The 20342-nt window shown below is 48.3% G+C and overlaps 1 protein-coding gene across 1 annotated transcript; it reads left to right on the top strand.

Moving 5' to 3' along the window:
* Window positions 1-2327: 2327 nt before the first annotated feature.
* On the top strand, window positions 2328-19511 carry MAP2K2 (mitogen-activated protein kinase kinase 2). The gene is made up of 10 exons (XM_032770781.2): window positions 2328-2558; window positions 4472-4618; window positions 5350-5427; window positions 6234-6285; window positions 6401-6525; window positions 8564-8777; window positions 9832-9896; window positions 10913-10974; window positions 12614-12659; window positions 14747-19511. Exons 1-10 carry the CDS (start codon window positions 2547-2549, stop codon window positions 14855-14857), a joined length of 912 nt encoding a protein of 303 aa, XP_032626672.1. The 5' UTR covers window positions 2328-2546; the 3' UTR covers window positions 14858-19511.
* Window positions 19512-20342: the final 831 nt, after the last annotated feature.

Raw genomic sequence — 20342 nt, 5'->3', positions numbered from 1 at the left:
GAGCGCGTCCGCTGGCGCGCACGCGGCGAGCGGCTGCCTTGCCCGTTGGGCCGCGCCTCCGCGGCTCTGGGTAGCCGCGCGTCTCGCGGGATTCCCGCCTCCTCCCTCCCCCCCGCCGGGAGGCGCCCGCCCCCTCCCCGCCTGGCTCGCTCCGGTGCGGCCCGCCTGCGATGCAGCCCGTCCCCGCGCCCTGATCTCCCTCCGGCCTCCTCCCCGTCCCTCCGGCCAGGCCGCGCAAAGCCCCCGGCCTTCGCGTAGTGCGGCTCGCCGAGCCCCCGGGGTAGTTGGTCGGCCCCGGGCCAGGGCCCATGCGGCGGAGGCGCCCCCGCTAGGCTCCGCGTGGACTGCGAGGGAGGCCCTGGCCCGGCCATGCGGCTCCAAGAGAGAAGCCGGTCTGCCGCCGGCCCTGACAATCACACCGACCATCCGCCGAGCGGCCGAGCGCCGAGTACGGCTCCACCGAGGTGAGCTGCGGTGGGCGGGGGGCCCGGCCGGGCGGCGAGGGAGGAGGTGCCGGGTGCGAGGGGGCGTGAGAAGGGCGGGGGGGACGCGGGCCGGGGGCGAGAAGAGGGTGCGGCGGGCTTGCGGCCCGGTGGGGGTGCCGGAGGGGTGCGGGGCTGGGCCGGGGGGCCGGAGAGGGTGCGCGGGATGCGGGGGGGAATGCGGGGTTGAGGTGGGGAGGGATGGGGTGGAGGGATAAGGGGATGGAGTAGGGTGGAGGTGAGGGGTGGGGTAGGGTAGGGGATGAAGGAACTGTGAGTGGGGCTCTGTGGGGCAGAGGACATGGGAGGAGCTGGGGCAGGAGGTTCCCCCCTCGGAGGGAACAGCCTGGTCTGGGGCCAAGGGGAACCCAGGCCTGGGGGGTGTTTGGGGCACAGGAGCCAGGCTGGAGGGGGAGCCTAGAGTTGGGGGCTGGGGAGGCGGGGGGAGCCTAGGGGGGCTGGGAACTGTGAGTGGGGCTCTGTGGGGCAGAGGGCATGGGAGGAGCTGGGGCAGGAGGTTCCCCCCTCGGAGGGAACAGCAGGGGTGCGGGCAGGAGCTCAGGTAGAAGTGGGGCGATGAGAGGGGTCGCCCCTAGGGGGCCAAGGGAAGGGCAGGGAGGTGGCTGGGGTTAGGACACCCGAGACAAAGGCGACTGGCCGGGCTTGTCTCACTGGCTGGGGATGTGGGAGTGGGGTGAGAGAGGTAGTGGTGGGGGTACAGAGGATGTTGGGGTAGTCATGCTGTGGGGGTGGGTGGACTGGAGAGAGAAAAGGGGCTCAGGGATGATGGGGGCTTTACAGGTACTCCCCATAAACCCCTTGCAAACTATAAAGAGTCACCTGTCCTAAGTGCTTGGAGCTCTGCCCACTTCACCATAATCATTTACCTATGAATGTAAAGTTAGGAAACAGAGCTGGGGGAATGGGGTGCTATTGCCAGGGAAGAGGGGGTGGGCTCTAGGTGTCAGGGTTGGCAGGTGATCGTAAAAAGCGCCTTCAGAAAAAAAGACGTTTTAGGGTAGCGAATTAAAATTGTGGATTAAAGGGCTGTGATGGATTTCGAAGGGGAAATAGCTCCACACCATTGGGCCTACCACACTGACAGTCCAGTCTTCTCCTGACCAAAGAGATCTCAACAGGAGCACCAAAAGACAGATGGTGTCAGAGCATAAATACCCCATTGTGCTTGGATAATAGATAGGCTTCGTGTTTGGGCAGGATGGTGAGGGGTATAGTCTTTAAGCTGGGGGATTTGCATGACTTCATGGAAAGTCCCTCTCATGTTACTTAGTAGGCTGCCTACCTGTATCCCTGGATTCAGAAAGGGGAGCGGCTGCTGGCACAGCTTGCTCCTCTCCCGGCAGTGAGCAGCACTGCTGCTAGAGCGCCTTTAAGGTTTTAATGATTCCTCCTGGTTTCGCTTAAATGGCTGATTGTGAAAAAAAAAATTAAAAAAATGCATCTTTGTAAGGGATCTGTGCTTCTGGGAAGATGTTGCATCATTTGTCTCCAATATTGCAATTCTTATGTCCCTATCAGTAACATTCCAGGGTTCGTGCCTTTGTAATAAGGCGTCATTTGTTTATCTTTCTGCCATATCAAGATTTGAATCTGAATACACATCGCTTTGGAGAAGGTTTTCCTCTTAGCTTCCTTCTCCCTACTGGCAGTGCTGAAGGGGTCCAACATAAACTATATATGGGACTTGTATTATGCTGAGCCTTTTGGCTCTTTGTGTAGCTAGCAAACAGCCAGAGTTCCAGTTTTGCCATCTCCTCTGGAGGAAAGGATGTCAAATTCTCTGTCTTTAGCAGAGACCTACCCGGCTCTAACAGTTTGTCCTGCTCCTCCCTGTTTCTCTTCAGGGCAAACCTGGTAGATCTGCAGAAGAAGCTGGAAGAATTGGAATTGGATGAGCAGCAAAAGAAGAGGCTAGAGGCTTTCCTCACCCAGAAAGCCAAGGTTGGGGAGCTGAAGGATGACGACTTTGAGAGGATCTCCGAGCTGGGAGCTGGCAATGGTGGGGTGGTCACCAAAGTACAGCACAAACCCTCAGGACTTATTATGGCACGAAAGGTAAAAGAGAGGTGGCAAGTGAATTGTCCTTCTTGTGCTCGTGTTGGCCTATCGTGCCACGCAGCAGAGAGGTTGTAATAGCAGATCACTCTGGTACAAAAGCAGGACTTTGCCCATCCTAACCCTTCTGCTTCCTTAAATGAATTCCATACTGGTAAAGGCTGATTATGAACCCTGGAGACAAGTTTCCTAGGTATCCTTAAAACAGGTATTGCCCAGGCAGCAGCACTGTTCTTTTCTCTGTGTTTCAACCCTGACCTGGAGCATCCCCCCTTGGAGTGAGAAGAGAGTTTAGTCTCCTTGTCCTTTATGCTGAAACTACAAGCAACGGTGACTCTTGTGATATGGATACTAGCAAATGGATTGAAGTTTTTCAAACTCTTTATGCATGAGCCACCAGTCATCAGCTGATCCTGACTTTCTGCCACTGAGCTGGATTTGACACGGTGGCACAAAGATGAGATTCTTCCATAATTAATTCTCTGAGAAATCCAGTCTTCTGTCCCCTTCTTCAGTATTAGCCCATGGAACATGAGTTGTATTATGTCAAATCCTATGTATTGTTTAGAGCACGGTCATGCTTTATCTTTCCGTTAGAGCAGCTCTTAACTCAACTAAATTGAATGAGGTTTGTGGGAAAGTTGTACAGTTTTCAGGGGCAAAGTGTAGCTAACAAGGAGAGAAAAAGTGTGACAGAACTTGCAGAAAGAAGTGCAGAGGACAGGTCAGTTAAAGTGGTTCCTGTACTGTTTGCCACTTGCTATGAATTAGATCATACTCAGCAACAAAGTCCCAGAGATCCTTGTGCCTTGCGACGTTCTTTCTCAACCTCCAACTTAATATCTTTGTTAATGCTAGAATAGTTCTATGAGAAGCCTTGTGAGTTTGTCACAAAAACTTACTGTCCCAGACACACAATTTGTTCATCCACCTAATGATACCTAATAATGGAAATAAATAATTTACCTGCCTGTCAGAAAAAAGGGCTAACCTTCCGTGAGAAAACATATAAGATTTCTGTCGGTTGTTCAGATCCACGGTGTGACTTAACTTGAAACTCTGGTCTCTTGCCTTATAGGGATGAATTTTAAAAGCAATAGATAAAATTCTATGGGTCTGATGAACCAATATGTCCCACTGACTGGCTTCCCCTGGAAAGCAATATCTGTATAGCCTTCCACAATAGCATCTAGCTTGGGAGTACTGGAGCTGGAAGGGTGTCAGCAAGATGCTGTGTATGTGAAAACTGATGGAAACCTGTGTTCAGAGCCTGGTTTGAGATTTTGAGCCTTATCAAACTTCGGGCTGTAAGTTGTTGGTCCAAACCTTCCCTTTCTCCCCATGTAGAATGACAGAAGTCCCAGGAGACTCTGAAGCGTGTAATGGAGATCACTATTGTTTGAAAGTGACTTGATTTTTCTAGCAGCTACAGCTTCCCTTCCTGCGAGGTATTCCTTGCACATCAATAAACTGATCCTACATGGAGCTCAAGGAATAATGCATCTGCTCCTCTACTTTCAAACAACTCCCTCTTAGTGATCAGGTTTTAGTTATTCCCTGGTTTCATTGGGATTCAAACACCCTTTATAGTGCCTGTAGAGATGGCTTTTTTTGTGATAAACATTTACTATGTTGGATGTTGTCTCTGCACCCAGCTTGCTACATTGGTTTTCTGCACTGTACCCTGTATTGTCAGCCTGAGGGTGACTAGTTTGCTCCCTTGCATTCTGTGCAGGATGCGGAAATCAAGAGTAGTTTGGTAACCATAGGGCGAACAACTCTCACCAGCACAGGACGAAGTGGGGGTCTTTCAAACCCCTCTTCTGCTTCTCCCTTCCCTTACTTCCAGACTACAGCTGTATGTTCTTGTAGCTGCTCCTTGATTCTGTTGTTTGATTTTTCTCTCTTTGCAGCTGATTCATTTAGAAATTAAACCCGCCATTCGTAATCAAATTATCCGAGAGCTGCAGGTCCTGCACGAGTGTAACTCTCCGTACATTGTGGGTTTCTATGGAGCATTCTACAGTGATGGAGAGATCAGCATCTGCATGGAGCACATGGTGAGCCTAAACTCCCTCCTTTTAAGCTGCTGCTCTCCAGTGCTGTATACTGGGCAGATCCCTCTGGGTTGTAGATGCAAAGGAGTATGTGATGCTAGAATTTTTTCTGACAGCAAAGGCTTGTTGCTCAGGGCGTGGGTGGTGGAGCTGGGACATCAGACTCTGTCTAGGAGCTGCACAGCCCTACATGAGCGACTAAAATACAGAGAAATAGACTTTCTGGAAAGCGGAAGTGGTGGTTTTGGGGTCCAGCCAAAAGGAAATGTTGCAAACCCTCCACTGAACAGAATTCACTGAACTGCAGTGTGTGTCTTCCGCTGTATCTGGCGGGGAGAGCGTGTTGTATCCCCTCCGCATTGGTGCAGCCAGCGTTGCCTTTGCATTGACAGTAGTGTGTAGGGGAAACAGTGCGGAAAGCCTGTGACATTAATGTGTTAAACGATGCCATTGAAATGGCATTTCCTATGATAGCAAAGTTTAATCATGAAGTGCTTAGCAAGAGATGGGCGTATCCTCAGAACACCCATCTGTGGTGATTACCCGAGAGATCTTCCTTAATCTGTGAACAGTCTGATCTAGTGTTACTGACTAGTGAACCCAAATGTGTTACACTCCTCAGTCCTCATAGGTATGTCAATATGGAGCCTAGAGCTGGGAAACATTTTTTCAGACCATTTATCTTATTTTATTTTCCTGCCAGTGCTCAGTTAACTTCTCTGCTCTGGATTTAGGATGGAGGCTCTCTGGATCAAGTGTTGAAAGAAGCCAAAAGGATTCCTGAGGAGATCTTGGGGAAAGTCAGCATAGCGGTGAGTATCCCTCTCCCAGAGCTCACTCAAAACCCAAAGAGAAGAGGAGAGGCTTCAGGCTTTCAGAACTAGGGTGGCCAGATGTCCTTATTTTATAGGGACAGCCCCAGTATTTGGGGCTTTGTCTTATATAGGTGTCTATTATCTGCCACCCCCATCCCAACTTTTCACACTTGCTATTTGGTCTTGTCAGAACTTATTGTCTCTCAGGGTGTACTGGGAGCAAATACCATCTGAGTCTTGACCCTTTGCCGGTCTGTTTCCCAACCCTTCCTGAAATCCATTCTGTACCCTGGGACTCTCTTATTTCCTTGGAGCTGGAGCACAATTTCCTGTTGGTAGATACACCTGCTAATTCAAGTTGCAAACCCAGGTTTTCCTCCACCTTGCATATTGTTATTGTATCATTAACTAGGAGTCAAAAGAATAACCATATGAGCTGGGAAGTTAGTATATTTCAGACTATTTGGTGCAGTCCCAGCTGGGAGGGTAGAAACTGGTGTAGGAGCCTCATGGAAAGCTTCCATCGAGCCAATGAACCAGTGACTTCATATCTAACACTGGGATTTTCAATTGTCTGAAAGTTTTATCTCCTTAAGCAGAGTGGATCTAAAGTGCAGCCAACATTTGCTCAGCTGTGTGTCGGTTGCTCCCTAAAGTTGAAGCCCTTAGTTGCTACAGGGAGGCTTTACTGTTGGTGTTGCAGTATTACAGGATCTTAAGGCTGTGCAGGATATCTCTCTCCAAAGGGAAAGACTTTTCCTTCCCAGCTTTTACCTCTTTCTGTCCTTTGGTTTTTCTTCTAGGTTCTGCGAGGTTTGGCCTATCTAAGAGAGAAGCATCAGATCATGCACAGAGGTGAGAGGGGAGAATCTAAAAATCGCTTCTCGTGACAACCAGAGACCTGGATTGTTCTTACCTAGTATTGCGCATACATTTTTTATCTCTCTCTCTCTCTCTTTTCTATTCTCAGACGTGAAACCTTCTAACATCCTGGTCAATTCCCGGGGAGAGATAAAGCTATGTGACTTTGGGGTTAGCGGTCAGCTCATTGACTCCATGGCAAACTCCTTTGTGGGGACTCGATCCTACATGTCTGTAAGCCCCTTTATTCTTATGCAAACCTTTGGATGTATTCTACAAGGGAGAGGGATTTACCACTCTCGGGAACCAGACAGAGCGTTAGCATAGCGTCCAGGATCACTCACAACTCCACCAGGCACACTTAGCCTGGCCTGTAGTATCCTGTTGTTACACCCTTCTATGCCGAAACTAGCAACCTGGCCAACCAGAGAGGTAGTTGTCATATATGGACAAATCATTGAGGGCTAGATCAAGACCTCACTTCACTTCTGTCTCCAGCCTGATTTATTTTTTAGATGTGCAAAGATCACTTAAGTGTACTTACATAAATCTGCGCCTTTTAAAGGAATGCCATCAACCTTAAAACGAGTCCATTTCAAACAAGAGTTAAAAGTAGTTTGAAGTCCTTTATGTGCTCCTGAGTTCCCCTGCCAGTATTTGTGGGCTTAGAGTTGCACTGGAACTTCTAACACACGCATGCGCACTCGAATGGTAGTATGTTCCATTCGCTTCACACTGGTGCAGATATTCCACACAGTGCAGGGCCATGGGGAATAGGGTCCAAAGTGGTGTCAAGTGCCCCACATGAACTGGAAAAAGAGAAGTGATGGTCCCCTCAGATGTTACTTGTAGCGGTAGGTAGAAGAATTTCAGACAGAGGTGAGAAGTCTGAGTTGAAGTTCCTTTAATCATTAGATGCTGTTGGGCTTTCTCTTTCTATTCACACAGTCTGGGGGCAATGTAACTTCTCTATCTGCAATGGAATTGTTGCATATTGACACTTGTGTGTCTGTGAAAACTTGCACAGCTTCCATTCTAGCCAGCGTCCTTTGCTTTCATCAGCGGGAGATTTACTGACCAGGATAATTACAAAACTCTAAATCTGTGCTGGCACTTGGTCCTTAGCTTGTTTGCCTTAGTGGGGCGGCATATAGATTCACAGACTCTAGGACTGGAAGGGACCTCGAGAGGTCATCGAGTCCAGTCCTCTGCCCTCATGGCAGGACCAAATACTGTCTAGACCATCCCTGATAGACATTTATCTAACCTTCTCTTAAATATCTCCAGAGATGGAGATTCCACAACCTCCTTAGGCAGTTTATTCCAGTGTTTAACTCACAGTTAGGAACATATAGTGTGCATCTCCCCAGCTGGACGGCTAGGAACAAAGATGTGGGTTCTTAGGGGTGCTGTCAGCCTACACTTGTGTCCTTCACTCTGAACTTCTTTGTATTTTGGGCACTGTTCCTCTTCAAGTGCAGTTACAGTTAGGACAGAGGCTGAAAAAAAAACAAACCTCTTCTTTCTCAGGCCCTCAGCTCTGTGTGATTTTTGAGTCATATCTTGACTGGCAGCTGAGACTCCTATTGGTTCTGCAGTGATGAAAGAAGCAGAAAACCCAGCTAGGTTTTCAGATTCTATTTGGGAGTTTGTAGTATTGGGGTAGGTTTTTTTTTTTTTACGTGTATACTGGGTAAACTAGATCTGAATACACTGAGAAAATAACCCCATGGTGTCAGTTACTCTTCTAGCCATAACAGAACTTAAAGAAGAGCTGCACTCAAGTAGCATTTAAGTATCTAGAACCTGCACTACACATTCTGTGGACATGACCTTTCTAGGTAGAAGAAATTCGCCTCCTTCCCCCCCTCCCCCCCCCAATATTTCCTCTGAGCATATTAATGTTTCCTGCTGGTGTCAAGAGTTGCAGGCCCTCAGAGGATTCTAGTTTGGAAACTCACACAGTCTTCTTTATAAACAGCCTATCCCCACAGCAATTCAGCCTTGAAACAGAAAAAATCCAGTAAGCAAGAGCCGCTTTAGCCTGAAGGTGTTGGGGGCAGGGGAGGAGAGAGATAGTCGTGTCTATTTCATTTAAATGTATAATTAGTGGGGAGTGTTTTATATCCTTCCGTGTGAGGCGGAGTTTCTCTGCAGTAACATGCCATAGCCACAAATTACTTCCAGTCAATGGAGTCTCTTTCATGTAGTGATCTCTCTTCTGTTGAGAAGTACAGTTTGACTGAGGCACATCTGTGACTTTTCATTACAGCCTGAGCGGTTGCAGGGCACTCATTACTCAGTTCAGTCTGACATCTGGAGCATGGGTCTCTCCCTGGTGGAGCTGTCTATCGGAAGGTACCCAATCCCCCCACCAGACTCCAAGGAACTGGAAGCGATATTTGGCCGTCCCATGGTCGATGGGGCAGAGGGAGAACCTCACAGCATCTCACCGCGGCCCAGACCCCCAGGGCGCCCTGTCAGTGGTAGGGGCCGAAATTGATACCTGTCTGCTTGGATGGTTTTTGGTTTATGGGGCTGGGTTAGAAGTATGAAACAAGCCAGGACCATTCATTGGCTTTCATCATTTCTCTGCATTTGGACATGGAGTTGAAGCGAGGCGAATACCTAAGGGTTCTAATGGGAGTGTGTTCTGCAGAAGACTGGCCTATACCCAAACACTGGAAGCAGAACCAGCACTAACTTGATTCTCTGGTTTTTACAAAATGTGTGTGTAAAATCAGTCTCCCATAAAGGCAGCACACACATGAAGGCCAAGATGTTCCAAAATGATTAGTGATTTGGGGTGCTCAACTTGAGACGCTTTGAAAGGAGCCTGATTTTCAGAGTCCTGGTGTTTAGCCCTTTGAAAATCAGGTCCCTTTAAGGAGTGTCAAGTTGAGCCCACAGAATCATTGGAAAATCTTGGCCTAACTGTGCAGAACTTGAGTTGGAAATTTGTCTCTCTAGCAACGTGAGATTGCTTTGCTGACTAACTTTGTTGGTGAGAAGCAACAGCCCTGGAGGCAAGTGCTGCTACCCACAGGTCAGGTGCAGCATTTGTATCGGCAGAGCAAGGTTCCTGCTAGTGTGCCTGAATCCTGGCCTAGGGGTAAGGGCTAGTTCAGTTTCAGCAGCCCATTTGCTCCTTGGTCTCTGATTAAACTGATCCCCAAGGGGCCAAATACGTGCCAGTTGTCGTGTATTTGGGAGCTGGACTGAGGCCACCAAGTTCATCTCATGTAGGCTTCTGAACAGCCATTAGATGGTAATGGTTGAGTGGCTGGATTTGAACTGCTGATCTAAAGGCAAAAGGCTTCTTGGTCCACTTCCAGCCCTCCAAACTATATGATCTTGTGCTTCCCAAATGCCCCCAGCTATTAAATGGATCAGGAATTTGGTAGCAGAGGTTGAAGCCATAAAGCTCAAAACCGGCTTTTAAAAAAAAATCCATCTCGATTGTCTTGCTTTTGCTTCCATCAGAGTCTGAACTCCACTGTGCAGTTTTCTTACTCTACCTTTGTCCTCTTAACTACACAGGCCATGGAATGGACAGTCGGCCTGCGATGGCCATCTTCGAACTGCTGGACTATATTGTTAATGAGGTTGGTATTTGAAATCACCTTTCATCTCCTTTCCCCCTGTTTGCTGGAGTCTTTTGGAGTCTCTGGACTCAGAATAAATCGAAAATCTTAATTTGCTCATCAGTTAAAGGGGTAACAAGAACTGAAAGCTTCACTGAAATCTCCTTCTCTCCTATTCACTCTATTTGTATTGGATCCAGTCCCGTCTCTCCCATTTGTTCTTCCTGTCTCTTGGTATTAAAGTCTACAATGCTAAGCTGCCTCTAGCTCTGGAATAAGACCCTACAGACAAGAGCTTCTAATATAGTTGAAGGAACTGTTAGAAGAGTCAAAAGGGAAGCCTTGAGGATTAATGAACTATTTGTTCAGTAATCAGCCATTTAGAACAAACTCCTCCATAGACTTGTGAAGGATAAACAGTCTCTCTGCTAGGAGCCAGATCACCTCAGTGTTCTCAGCCTGGGGTGAACGCCTGGTCTCTTTTTGAAAAACCTTAAGGCAAATTACAATCTGGGGTCTTAAAGTGAGCATGTCCCAATCTGGAGGCAGGACTAGTCTGTGGGAGGAGCAGTTTCCCCTGTATGGTGACATGATGAGTAGTTACCTAACCGCAGTTGTACCTGTTGAGTTAGTTCCGTCTGCTGTAGGGTTTCAGGTATGTGGGATTTGCTGTGCCTTATCCGAACACTGATCTGGGATGTTGAACTCCAACCTTTTGGCAGCAGCTAATACTTCAATGCTTCAATACCTAATGCTTCAAAAGTAGGCAGCTCTGCTTCCCGTGTGCACCTAGCCAAATGGCAGTGCTTTACCTCGGGTGGGGGGCAAGGCTTTCCTTCGAAGGCCTTGAATGGTAGAGTGGCAGAAGATATGCACTGATGGGAGGCTAGTGGCTGTAAAGGGAAGCAACAGTTCCTCGGTTCTGAGGTTTAAAGGGAAACACGTATGAACAGTCCGAGCTTCAGACTGCAGCTTTTCAGTGACTGTTCTTCTTCCTGACCCATTGATGCAGAAAACCCTTCTGCTTTTTTTCCCAGCCTCCTCCTAAGCTGCCGAATGGAATTTTCACGCAAGACTTCCAGGAGTTTGTAAATAAATGGTAAGGATCTCTTTCTAGAAGTGAACATAAAGGCTATGCCCAGGGCTGGTTCGGCAGCCCTAGAGATTGAAACTTTCCATCCCATAACAAGGTGGCAGCACACGTTTTCCCATGTGCCCCAGCCAGCGTGCCTCCACTCTGACCTGGAGGGACCACCCTCAGTCAGTCCTTGTGCTCCATTCAATCTGTGATCTCTGTGAGCTCCTAGGTGGGCGCTTGTTTTACAAAGACCACTGGCCCATTTCATATAGGCTACAAAAATGGCTGTTGGGTAATGGCTTGGAGTTGCTACCAGTGTGGGTTGGTCACTTGAGTCATCCAGTCCTCCAGTCTTTCTTTGTATCTATTATAAGACTTTTGGTGGATGCCTAGATAAACTCTGCAGCTGATGCTGGTTTATTGACAGCCTTCTCCATGATGTGGTATCCTTCCAAACATTCACCCCGAGGAAGCTTGCCTAGAATGTTTTCCAGGAGCATGAGACCTTCTCTCTTAATTTCTTGCCTTCTCACTTAGAAGGGATTGTTTTTCTTCAGTTGGACTTGCCTTATTTGGGCCTTCATGCTCTGATGACACTGCCAGCTCAGCTACCTTTGCTTAAGACTCATGTCCAGAAGAACCTGTAATTAATGTAGACTGCGTACTTGGGAAGGAGGGGTTGGTTGTATTTAGACATTACAGTGCTAATTTTCAACATTAAAGGATGCTGTCAGCCTGCATATTAGATACACCTAATGAGGCAACATCATGTCTTGTGGGCCTGAACTGAGACCTGCCAGCTTTGCTTTGGCTCATGGATGCACTTCAGTCTCAGATATGGGTTGATCTTTTGCAGCTTTCTAGGCCTAAATTTTCCACAGTGACTAATGACTTTGAATCACAGAATATCAGGGTTGGAAGGGACCTCAGGAAGTCATCTAGTCCAACTCCCTGCTCAAAGCAGGGCCGATCCCCAGATAGATTTTTACCCTGGTTCCCTAAATGGTCCCCTCAAGGATTGAGCTCACAACCCTGGGTTTAGCAGGCCAATGCTCAGACCACTGAGCTATCCCTCCCCTCAATTTTTGGGTGCCCAACTTGAAACTCCTTGAAGAAGCCTGATTTTCAGAATTGTAGAACAGCAGCTCCATCTCAAAATGAGGTGTCTTTCTGGTGTTTCAGGTTGGGCACCTAAAATGGCTGGTCACTGCTGGAAACTTACACTCTCATCTTTATTTTCAAATGAGGGTGGGAGTGGTTTAGCAGCAACCTCTGCTAGACTCTTCCTTGAGAATCAGGTTTCCCTGAAGTTTTTCTATGATGCTTATCTCCTAAGCCTTCTGCAGAGTTTGGTAAGTGCATGGATACCGTGGTGTGGCATGAGAACCTGGATAGATCTGATATTGAGGTCTGACTGTTCAAGGGAGTCCCGCTCTCCGGGAATCTGCTAGGATAGACTTGAAGGGTGTCCCTCAGTGGTGGGTCCATAAAGCCACTTTTAAAGTTGTGATAGAAGTGACCAGGTCTAGGTCTGCTGAAGGCAGGATTCTCTGGCTTCCAAATAAACCAGACACCAGGCTGGGTAGCCCTCCCGGCCAAATAAGGAGCTTTTCACAAGAGGGGTCTGACAGATCTTTCCTGCCTTTTCTTCTGTTCTCAGCTTAATTAAAAATCCAGCAGAGCGGGCAGATCTGAAGATGCTGATGGTAAGTGGGGAGCTGCAAGTTGTTTTGTATCGTGGGCTGGGTTTTCCTCCATTCCTTTACCAGAAGTAGATGCTATTGGATTTGGTTTCTTCCTCTTGAGACACTGGACACTCCAAAGCGACATTAAGGATGAACTGAGTGGGAGGTGAGGGAAAAGCTACAGGAAGATGCCAGTCAGATTGATGCATTTACAGTCTTCCAGAACTGGGACCAATACACGTACGTCCTGCAGCCCATCCTGCTAACCAAGCCCAACGCAGGCACCAGGCCTTCCTAACATGGTTCCTCAGAGAAGTCTTTTGGAAGGAAAACAGTAGTTTCTGTCAGAAAAATTTCCATGTCTTCCCAGGCGGTTTGGGAGATCAGTTTTCCCTGTTAAGCTCCAGAGCCTCTCCCCAGCTGTGCACTGGTTTCCTAAACTGCTGTGGACTGTGATATGGGGAGACTGTGCCCCACCGCCCCCCAATACCTCTTGGAGCTACTGCTCTGGGCTTCACCACCTGCCTCCCCCCTCCTCCGGGTGCAATGGCTGGTGGTTCCTTGAAGTGGCAGATCCTTTACATGCCATCTCCCAGTGTGACAGCCTGCGGGGAGCTGTGCTTCCCACAAATCTGGGATGCATGCTCCTCAGATCCTGCCCACTCTGGATCAGTTCTGCATCTAAGGCTCTCTGCCTGGGGGGTGGAGTACAGGATTTGCAGCTCTGGAGCTTTGCTGAGCCCGTTCTGAGACCACACACCACTCTGCCTATGCACCTGGAGCTGCATCCCCCCCATCTCTCCATGCTAGGTGTCCTTCCACAAGGCTTGCCAGTTGGGCAGCAGTGGGGATGCATGCACTTTCTTGTTCACTGGGGCTCTGTCTCCAGTGTCTGTTCATTCTATCCCGTGCAGTACATCAGCAAATTAGAGAGCAGTATGGCTGTCACCCCCTCCCCTACTGATAAACTGTCTGAAAACCAAAAAACCCAGCCCCACAGCTAGTTGGACGTCTATCTAAAAAGCTGGTTTTGTTGGCTGGGGAACAGAACGAGCCAGTCCTGCAGCTCCATCAGAACAGTGCTGGCAGTACAGCATGACTCCAGCAAGAAGCTGTCACTGCAGCACAAGCATCTGTCAGACCAAACCGTTAGCAACGTGATGAGTCACTGGGTGATACAGACCCCGTCACTGGGTTAGAACTGCTTTGGGGAGACAGAGCTCCGGGCTTTTATCTAGTATAGCAGCAGCAGCAGACGTCATTACCCTGTGGCAGCCCTTCGTCCTCCCATTCACGTCCTGTAAAGCACTGCCTGGGAAGCCCTTGTTACATCAGTGCTGGCTCGCAGATGGCAGCATTAGACCTGAGAGGGGCTTGCTGAAGCTAGCCAAGTGCAGCTGCCGTTTCAGGGTATGTCATTGCTCCAGAATCCTCCCGCTGGGTGCCACCGTCCCGTGTCTGGTCTGAGTGAGCCTCCTACACTGACTTCGGGAGGCAGGGCTGCCTGCCAAATTGACATCAGCGCAGCTGCACTGTTTTAATGCGTCTGGAGAAGGCGCTCTAAGGGCAGGTCTACGCTACAGGGCTAAGTCGACCTAAGTTACGCAACTCCAGCTATGTGAATAACGTAGCTGGAGTCGAGGTAGCTTAGGTCGACTTTTGCAGTGTTTGCACCGCTGGGTTCGACTTACCTTGTGCTTGTTGTTCCGGTGGAGTACCGGAGAGATGGGAGAGAGATCAGCGGTCGATGTAGCGGGTCTTCCCTAGACCTGCTAAATTGACCCCCGGTGGATCGATCGCCGCACATGAATCCCCAGTAAGGAGAGAGCTTTCGCGTTGGATTAATAACTCCCGCTCCGAGGCAGTAGCTACGTCAGCCAGAGAAGCCCTCCCTGGACATAGCGCTGCCTACACGGGGGATTACAGTTGGTATAACTGTGTCGCTCAGGAGTGTGAACTTTTCACACCCCTGAGCACTGTTGTTATACCGAAGTAAGTATGCAGTGTAGACCGGGCGAGGACGTTGTGGTAGGGAAGTATGGAGTATCTTGTGAGCTGTGATAGACGAAAGAGATGCATGTGCTTTACTCTCTCTTTTGCCCTTTCAGAATCACACCTTTATCAAACGCTCTGAAGTGGAAGAGGTGGATTTTGCAGGCTGGCTATGTAAAACGCTGAGGTTCAACCAGCCCAGCACCCCCACCCGCACTGCCATGTGACGGCAAAGCAAACTGCCTTGTGTCCACACGTCTGCCTGTCAGTCACCGTTTCCTGCCCTTCAGTAGAAGACAGAACCACCCTCCTTCCTCCCCTACCCCCTTCCCAAAACGGCAAAGCACCATCATTTTGGGAAATACCCATCATCCAAAAAACGAGCAGAAACGGGCTTGCTTTCTTTGTTTTGTTTTTTCATGGCTGCGTTCAAGCGCGGCTCAGTCGTTGAAGTTTCTGACATTTGGGAAATGTGCTGCTGCTTATGTTGCCTCTTTTGAAACCTGTTCCCTTGGGTTAAAAAAAATATGGTGTGTGTGCGGGGGGAAGATCATGTGCTTTGTATACTTCCTTTTGGTGGGGGCTTGAAAATTGCCAGTGGCGAAAGCTGTAGCACTGGACACAGAGAAACCTGTCAATGCGGAATGGCTGGGGTGAGGGCAGGAACAGTTGCCAGATGGTAGAGCTCTTGCACGTGTGTTGGTTAAGAGCAAGAAGGAGAAGGGAAGGTGTTGAGACTAATAGATTCCTTGAGCTTGCTTGGGGAAATTAGCAGGGTCACTGCAAGAACAAAGGGATGGTTCGTGGGCAATATTTTTAGCCTAGCTGGGGAAAGAGGAGCAGCACTAAATTCTCTCCCACATTTCTTGTGTCTGTTTGACACTCAGCTCCTTAACAGGGAAGCCTTTCTTAGCTCCCCTTGTCCTGTTCCTCTTTGTGTCCAGCCAGGGCTCTGTCCTAACCCAGATGCTGGAGAAAGGGCTGACAAGGAAATCCTGATTTTCTTCATATAGCTTTGAGGTCCTTTTGCATTACTGTGTGTTGGAAAGTTGGTTTCTAGTAGCCCAACGTCCTTCCCTGCTGATCTTCCAGGTGTAGCGAGGAAAAGTTTCTGCTTTTAAAACAGGTTTTCTAGTATATTCCAGGCACGCACGGCGTGTTCGGTGATAGTCTTGGGCTACTAAATTGCTACATTGGGCAGTTAGCCTGCTAAGAAAGGGAAAAGAGTCTGAGCCAATTAATAACATTGCAGGGCAATACTGGCCACTCTTCCAGTCAATGTGACGGTCAGGGCAAGAAGCTTTTTGTGGTAAGTTTGGGCCTACCAGAATTGTGATGGAGGAGACAGTACCCTGCAGCGGCTGCAGCAGCATTACTGCCCTGCCACACTTTGAAGAGAAAACTGCGTTGTGCGCCCGACAGCTGGTGATACAAAGGGAAAGTGGGCATTTCTCTGCAGCTCCGGAACGTTCTGCCGCGAGTGCAGAGATGGTGCGTAGGGAATGGAATACCGAGCAACTGGCCCAGGGAAGAAAAGTCCTGATCTTCCTTCGGATCTACTCATGGCACTGATAAGGCTGATTGAGCAGCAACCCAGGAGTGTGATGCAAACTCCAAAGGCTCTTGGGGCATAGCTGATCCTTTGTCCATTTTCTGTGCTGCTCCACAGTCTGGCGAGAACCATCTCCCACAAGGGCTGTGGTGGATGCAAGTGTTTTTAGAAACATTCTTTGGAGAGGCAGGGAGAGGATGGGTGAGATGCCTCAAATCCTACAAGAAGCCAAACAGTAGATTTCCACCCAGGGTTCTTTCCCTATTTGAAATGGTCTCCATGCTGCTTGCTGGTGGTCAGGATTGTTGAGTTTTGTTTTGTTTTTGCTCCAGCACTGATGTTTTTCCCCTCAGCTCCTACCAGAGGGTTTCAAACCTGTGATCTCCCACAGAATATACCTAGTCTTTCTGAGTTCGTTCTCTTCCCTCCCCTCCCCTGCTTGGTCTCACTGTGTTAGAGTGGCTGGTTTTTAACTGTATAGCTGAACATTCAACTGAGCCTTCAGACAACCACATAAGGCAGAAGACCAGGGCGAGGTAGCTGTGACTCCAGCCATCTTATGACCAGCTGGCGAGATGCTGTACAAGGCCACTGGAGGAATGAAACCACACGTCGGAACTAGTTTTATGACATAACTAGCCAAAAACAATCAAGTCTCTGGGGGAGACTTGGCATGCCTAACTCCTATTGGCATTAATTGGAGCTGGATGTCTTAAACTGTCCTCTTTGCCTGGGTGAAATCTCCCTCCTGACAGTTTGATGGCACATGCTCCTTGGGTAGGGGAAAGACCTGTCCAAGCTACCCAGACATGGTGCACTTCTCTTCGCTCTTCTGATAGGTAAGGATGCCATTGCGCGGTGGCTGAACTGTTACACAGAGCTGCCTGCACCATTGCAGCACCTTTCCTGGGCCCCCTCCATCTTCAGCTCCAGTAGTTAGGAGTCCTGTCCAGTTTTAGCCTCTCCCCATCGCTTGGCGTTCCCCGCCGAAGGCCAGTACAAATCCCTGTGCAGCATAGTTCCATAATTGTGATAGGTGGAGTGGTAACTCCAAACGTGCTTCATCTAACAACAGTCCTGCTGGCAAGCTCTGAACCATGAAGATCTCCGTAATGCTACCTAGAAGTGGGGGACACCAGTCGTACGCTCTCTTTTCTGCTGCCGAGCTGGGAGTAGAGTCTTGCCCTGACCCCACTGCCTTGGGGAAGCAGATCTTGCTTTCTGCCTTTCCCCATGAGCTGCTTGGTTCTCAGAAACATTTTCCTGTAGAGACACTGGGCAGGGAGACCCGGATGGCGAAGTGAAAGTGACTAACCGAGGTAGCTGTTTGCTCCTGCTGATCCAGACAGGAAGTCTGAGGAAGCCTCTTTTGGGACTACTGGGCCTCGCTTGTTGTGTGACCGGCAGTAGCGTGTATGGAATTTGCCGAGTGTATTTATCTCCTCTTTCTCAGTGGGGATCTGGTTCTTCATTTCCTTGAGGGAAAGGAATAAGAGGTTAAACAATAGTTAACCGGAAGGGCCTGCTCACCTTTGGTGGAATCTTGCTTCTCTCAAGCTACCTCTCTAGTTTAGGGAATGATAGGTACGTACCTTGCAGTTATGGGAGCAAGGAAGGGCCTTTTTTGGCAGTAACGGTTGAGTCTCATGAGGTGGGAAGATAGCCTGCATGGATCACATGGACAGGGTCTCTTCAAAGAGCATTTTATTTTTTATTTCATTTTTAAATATACCCTTCTGCTTGCTGTAGAAATACAAGCCATAGGAATGACTCATTCCCTTGCCCTCTTGGCTTTGAGAGGGGGTGCGTGGGGAGGTCTCTGATGTGCGAGTTCCATTTGGCTAGAGTCTAGAAATCTCGTCTTCGTCGGGTCCTCTAAAGCAGGATGTCTTGGCTGAAGGGGCAGAGGCCTGTCGGCGTCCTCAGCCCTAGCATTCTTGTGCTGCTGTTAAAGGACAACCTGAGCCAGACCACGGTGGCTGCAAAGGCCAATTGTGAACTTGTAAATTCGGGGAAGGGGCACGGGGGCGCGTGATTTATGAGGCTTGGAAAGCACAGCCACCGCTGCTTTCTAATGGACAGTCCCGTTATTGGGTAGCAGCATACATATCAGTGCCCCTCCCCCAAAACGCTTACATTCTTCTCCTGTAACCGCGTTCCACGGGGAATGTATCGAATCTACCTGAAAAGGAAAGGATGTCGGGCGGAACCTGATCACTCATGAAGCACCTGCCGTGTCTGTATGGTGTCGGTTTCACCCCCTTGATGAAGGGCAAGGTGCCAGCCAGTGTTGAGTAAAGTCTTTCAACTAACACGTTGACAGTGTAATTTAACGAGGAGTGGGGGGATTCCCTCCTTACCCATAGATGCATTTCATGCTGCTGATTGTGGTTCAGATATGCTGGGTGTTTAAAAAAAACACCCCCCCACACACAGATATAGTGGATTGTGCTTATTTTTTCATATAGTACCAGTAGCTCAAGCACTGATGTCATTTTTACATCTTTGAAGGCCTTTATTTTTACCCCGGAGTTACCCTATTTGATCAGATCATCAGGTGCTCTCATGCCTGGGTTCTAATTAATCAGACCACTAGGACATTAATGCAGAAAAGCAGCTGAGAGAGCTGGAAGAATGTGGATCTCTCACTGTTCGGGGGAACCTCTGCAAAGCTTTTACAATCTCCTGATGTCCAGAAGAAGTGGAAGCAGGTTCTACTGCTGCTCCAAACCAAGGCTTATGCTGCAGGCTTCAGATTTCACTCTAATGTGCATCTCTCTGTCCATTTGCCACAGCGTCCCTTTAATATTTATATAGCAGGAAGAAAATGGGTAGAGTTTAATAGCCCGAGGGAAGACTTGTCTGCTAGCTAGCAAAGATTTGAGAGCAAGAATCTGAAGCATCATCCCTGAGTGGCAGTTGTATGTTTTCCAACAACCCATTAAATTTTTTTTTCCTAGAGTGCACTTATATTCCATCAAATCTGGTAACTCTTGAGGATTGAATGTATTATACAAAGTGTTTGGGTTAATTAAAAAAAAAAATTCTAATGGAAATGGTGAGATCATGTGCTCTGAATGACTGTGTACTGTTTTTTGGTCATGTATATGAACCATGAGGCTCTGGGGTCGGGGGTGTCTCTTTTTTGCCTCTTATTTAAATACAAAATGGTCGAGAGTTCTACTATTCAAAAGCTTTAGGATATTTTTGTTTTGCTTTTGCGCTTGGTTTTGGAGGTGAAGGAGAAAGTGTATTGAGCATTTTGTTGGTGCAATTTTTTTTAACTATTTTCATCATGGAAAAAAAATAAATGGCACTTTACATTAAAAGGCCCTTTTTCCTCTTTCGTTTCATCACAGGTGGTTTTTAAACATGAATTTTTAAACAGAAACATGAATTTTAACCTTCATAAAAAATGATGGGTCTAAATTAGCTGTTTCCACTCAAGAAAGAGATCTTGGCAGCATTGTGAATAGTCTCTGAAAATATCTATTCAATGTGCAGCAGCAGTCAAAAAAGCTAACAGTGTTATGAACCACTAGGAAAGGGATAGATAATAAGACAAAAAAAAATCATAATGCCACACTATAAATCCATCGTACGCCCACATCTTGAATACTGTGTGCAGCTGTGGTCACCCCATCTCAAAAGAGAGATATTAGAATTGGAAAAGGTACAAAGAAGGCTAACAAAAATTATACAGGGGTGAGGAATAGCTTCTAGACAAAGAGAGATTAAAAAAAACGGCCTGTTCTTCGGAGATAAGAGATGACGGAGGGTTCATAAAATCATGAAGGGAGTGGAGAAAGTGAATAGGGAAGTGGTGTTTACCCCTTCGCATAATACAAGAATCAGGGGTCACCCCATGAAATGAATAGGCAGCAGGTTTAAAACAAACCAGGAGGTATGTCACAACGCACAGTCAACCTGTGGAACATGTTGCCAGGGATGTTATGAAGGCCAAAAGTATGACTGGGTTCAAAAAAGGATTAGATCAGTTCATGGAGGATAGGTCCATCCATGGCTAGTAGCCAGGATGGTCAAGGACACAGCCTAGGCCCTGGGCATCCCTAAACCTGTGACTGCCGGAAGCTCAGACAGGACAATGGGGGATGGCTCACTCAATACATTGCCCTGTTCTGTTCATTCCCTCTGAAGCA

The sequence above is a fragment of the Chelonoidis abingdonii genome, chromosome 11 (assembly GCF_003597395.2).
Source record: "Chelonoidis abingdonii isolate Lonesome George chromosome 11, CheloAbing_2.0, whole genome shotgun sequence".
Taxonomy (NCBI): Eukaryota; Metazoa; Chordata; order Testudines; family Testudinidae; genus Chelonoidis; species Chelonoidis abingdonii.
Note: the sequence above shows the minus strand (reverse complement) of the source record. Positions and strands in the feature narration are given on the sequence as shown.

Excerpts from the sequence above, each read along its gene's own strand:
- MAP2K2 (XM_032770781.2), top strand. Across the intron at positions 10,975-12,613 it reads CAGGAGTTTGTAAATAAATG|CTTAATTAAAAATCCAGCAG; the intron begins GTAAGGATCTCT and ends TTCTGTTCTCAG. Across the intron at positions 12,660-14,746 it reads CAGATCTGAAGATGCTGATG|AATCACACCTTTATCAAACG; the intron begins GTAAGTGGGGAG and ends TTGCCCTTTCAG.